The sequence below is a fragment of the Petaurus breviceps genome, unplaced genomic scaffold, assembly GCF_028583685.1.
Source record: "Petaurus breviceps papuanus isolate PSGF00001 unplaced genomic scaffold, PetGlider_PUasm1.0 90444, whole genome shotgun sequence".
NCBI lineage: Eukaryota > Metazoa > Chordata > Mammalia > Diprotodontia > Petauridae > Petaurus > Petaurus breviceps.
In genome coordinates this window covers 2,029,273-2,031,231 of record NW_027187256.1, presented here as the reverse complement: position 1 = coordinate 2,031,231, position 1,959 = coordinate 2,029,273, and the positions used below count along the sequence as shown (strand labels likewise).

Below are 1,959 nucleotides of genomic sequence, written 5' to 3'. Positions count from 1 at the left end.
TTCACCATTTCCTTCTCCAGCTCATTTTATAGATGAGGAAATTGAGGCAAATAGGAGTTAGTGATTTGTCCAGGGTCACACAGCTACTAAGTGTCTGAGGCCAGATTTGAACTCAGGAAGATGAGTCTTCCTGATTCCAGACCTGCCCAGCACTCTATCCACTGTGCCACCTAACTACCTTTCCTCACGATTACATTGTGAGATATGTCGCAGATGAAGAAACTGAGGCTCACAATGAGGACATAATTTAAGAGCAAAGATTAGGAATTCTGACTCAAAAAATTAATGAGTTCTTCATTCCCCCACACTGCCTAATTTAGGAAGATAAGCCCTAAGAAATGTCTGCATTGAGGAGAACTAACATATCTTTCAAGGGACTCTCATTCCCTCCTGGTAAGGAGGTAATTCATTTGTTCTTTAGTCTTATCCATATGGACGTGAAATGCCACAGATTAGAAAATTCAACTCACGGCCAACACTGATGAATGTGATTAGGTGAAGTCACTCCTATAGTTCAAAACTCCAAAGTCATGAAACAGTTTTTTTCTGTCTTGTATCATACTCATCAATGGGTCATTAAGATTTTATAAAATCATTACCAAGTGCCAGGCACTGGGAACACAAAGATATACATGAAACTGCCTCTCAGGAGCTTATGGTCAGTTAGTATCTGCTTGAAAGGACACTTGAATTCTAGCTGTTTCCCAAAATTCAATAGTCCATGAGGCAGGTAGGTGACCCAGTGGATAGAGCACCGGACCTGGTGTTAGGAAGACCTGAACTCAAATTCAGTCTCTAACCCTCAGATAGTTGCTGGCTCTGTGACTCTGGGCAAGTAGGTTATTAATAAATACTTATTTTATTGAATTGAATGATTTACTTGTTAGTCTTTCTCAAGGCTGAACATTGTAGCATGAAGTTCCAATGCCTGTGAGTCAAGAACATTCCATCTTTTTCCTCCCCAGGAGACATAAATACAGAATATACTGACTTAGAATGGACATGATATCTCTTCTGAATGCAACAGAGTCCAGATTCTCCACCTTCCTAGTGACAGGAATCCCTGGACTGGAGGCCATGCATATGTGGCTCTCTATTCCCTTTAGTGCCATGTTCCTATTGACCCTGACAGGCAACATCACCATCATGCTGGTTATCTGGACCGAGAGAAGCCTCCATGTACCCATGTACCTCTTCTTGGCAATGTTGGCAGCCTCAGACCTAGGTTTGTCTATCTCCACATTCCCCACTATGCTGAGGATTTTCTGGCTAGAAGCACGGGAAATGAGTCTCCCTGCCTGTTTCATCCAGATGTTCTTCATCCATACCTTCCAGGACTTTGAGTCAGCTGTCATTCTGGCTATGGCTTTTGACCGTGTTGTGGCCATTTCCAGACCCTTGCACTATGCTTCTATCCTTACCAGTGGTGTAATCTTGAAGATTGGGCTGGCCATTTTGATACGAACAGTTGCAGTGCAAGTTCCCCTTCCCATCTTGCTGAGGAGGCTACACTTCTGTCGTTCCAATGTGCTGTCTCATTCCTACTGCCTACATCCTGACATCATCAAACTCTCCTGCTCAAATACCAGGATAAACAGCATCTTTGGCCTATTTGTTGTCCTCTCCACCATGGGCCTTGACTTCCTTCTCATTCTCCTCTCTTATGTCCTGATCTTAAAGACTGTGTTAAGCATTGCATCCCATGGGGGGCGCCTCAAGGCCCTCAATACCTGCATCTCCCATCTCTGTGCTGTGATTCTTTTCTTCACTCCCATGATCTGCCTGTCCATGCTTCACAGGTTTGGACCAAAGCTTCCTTCCCATGTGTATGTGCTCATGGCTAACATGCACTTCCTCATCCCCCCTGTGATGAACCCCATCGTCTATGTGGTGAAGACCAAGCAAATCCGGGAGAGGATCATTAGGGTGTTTCATAGAAAGGGACCAGAAGATTCCTAA

At 44.1% G+C, this 1,959-nt stretch overlaps 1 protein-coding gene across 1 annotated transcript; it reads left to right on the top strand.

The window, feature by feature from the left end:
- Positions 1 to 391: 391 nt before the first annotated feature.
- LOC138177649 (olfactory receptor 51G2-like) lies at positions 392 to 1,959 on the top strand. Its single transcript, XM_069108859.1, has one exon. It carries the CDS (start codon positions 997 to 999, stop codon positions 1,957 to 1,959), a length of 963 nt encoding a protein of 320 aa, XP_068964960.1. The 5' UTR covers positions 392 to 996.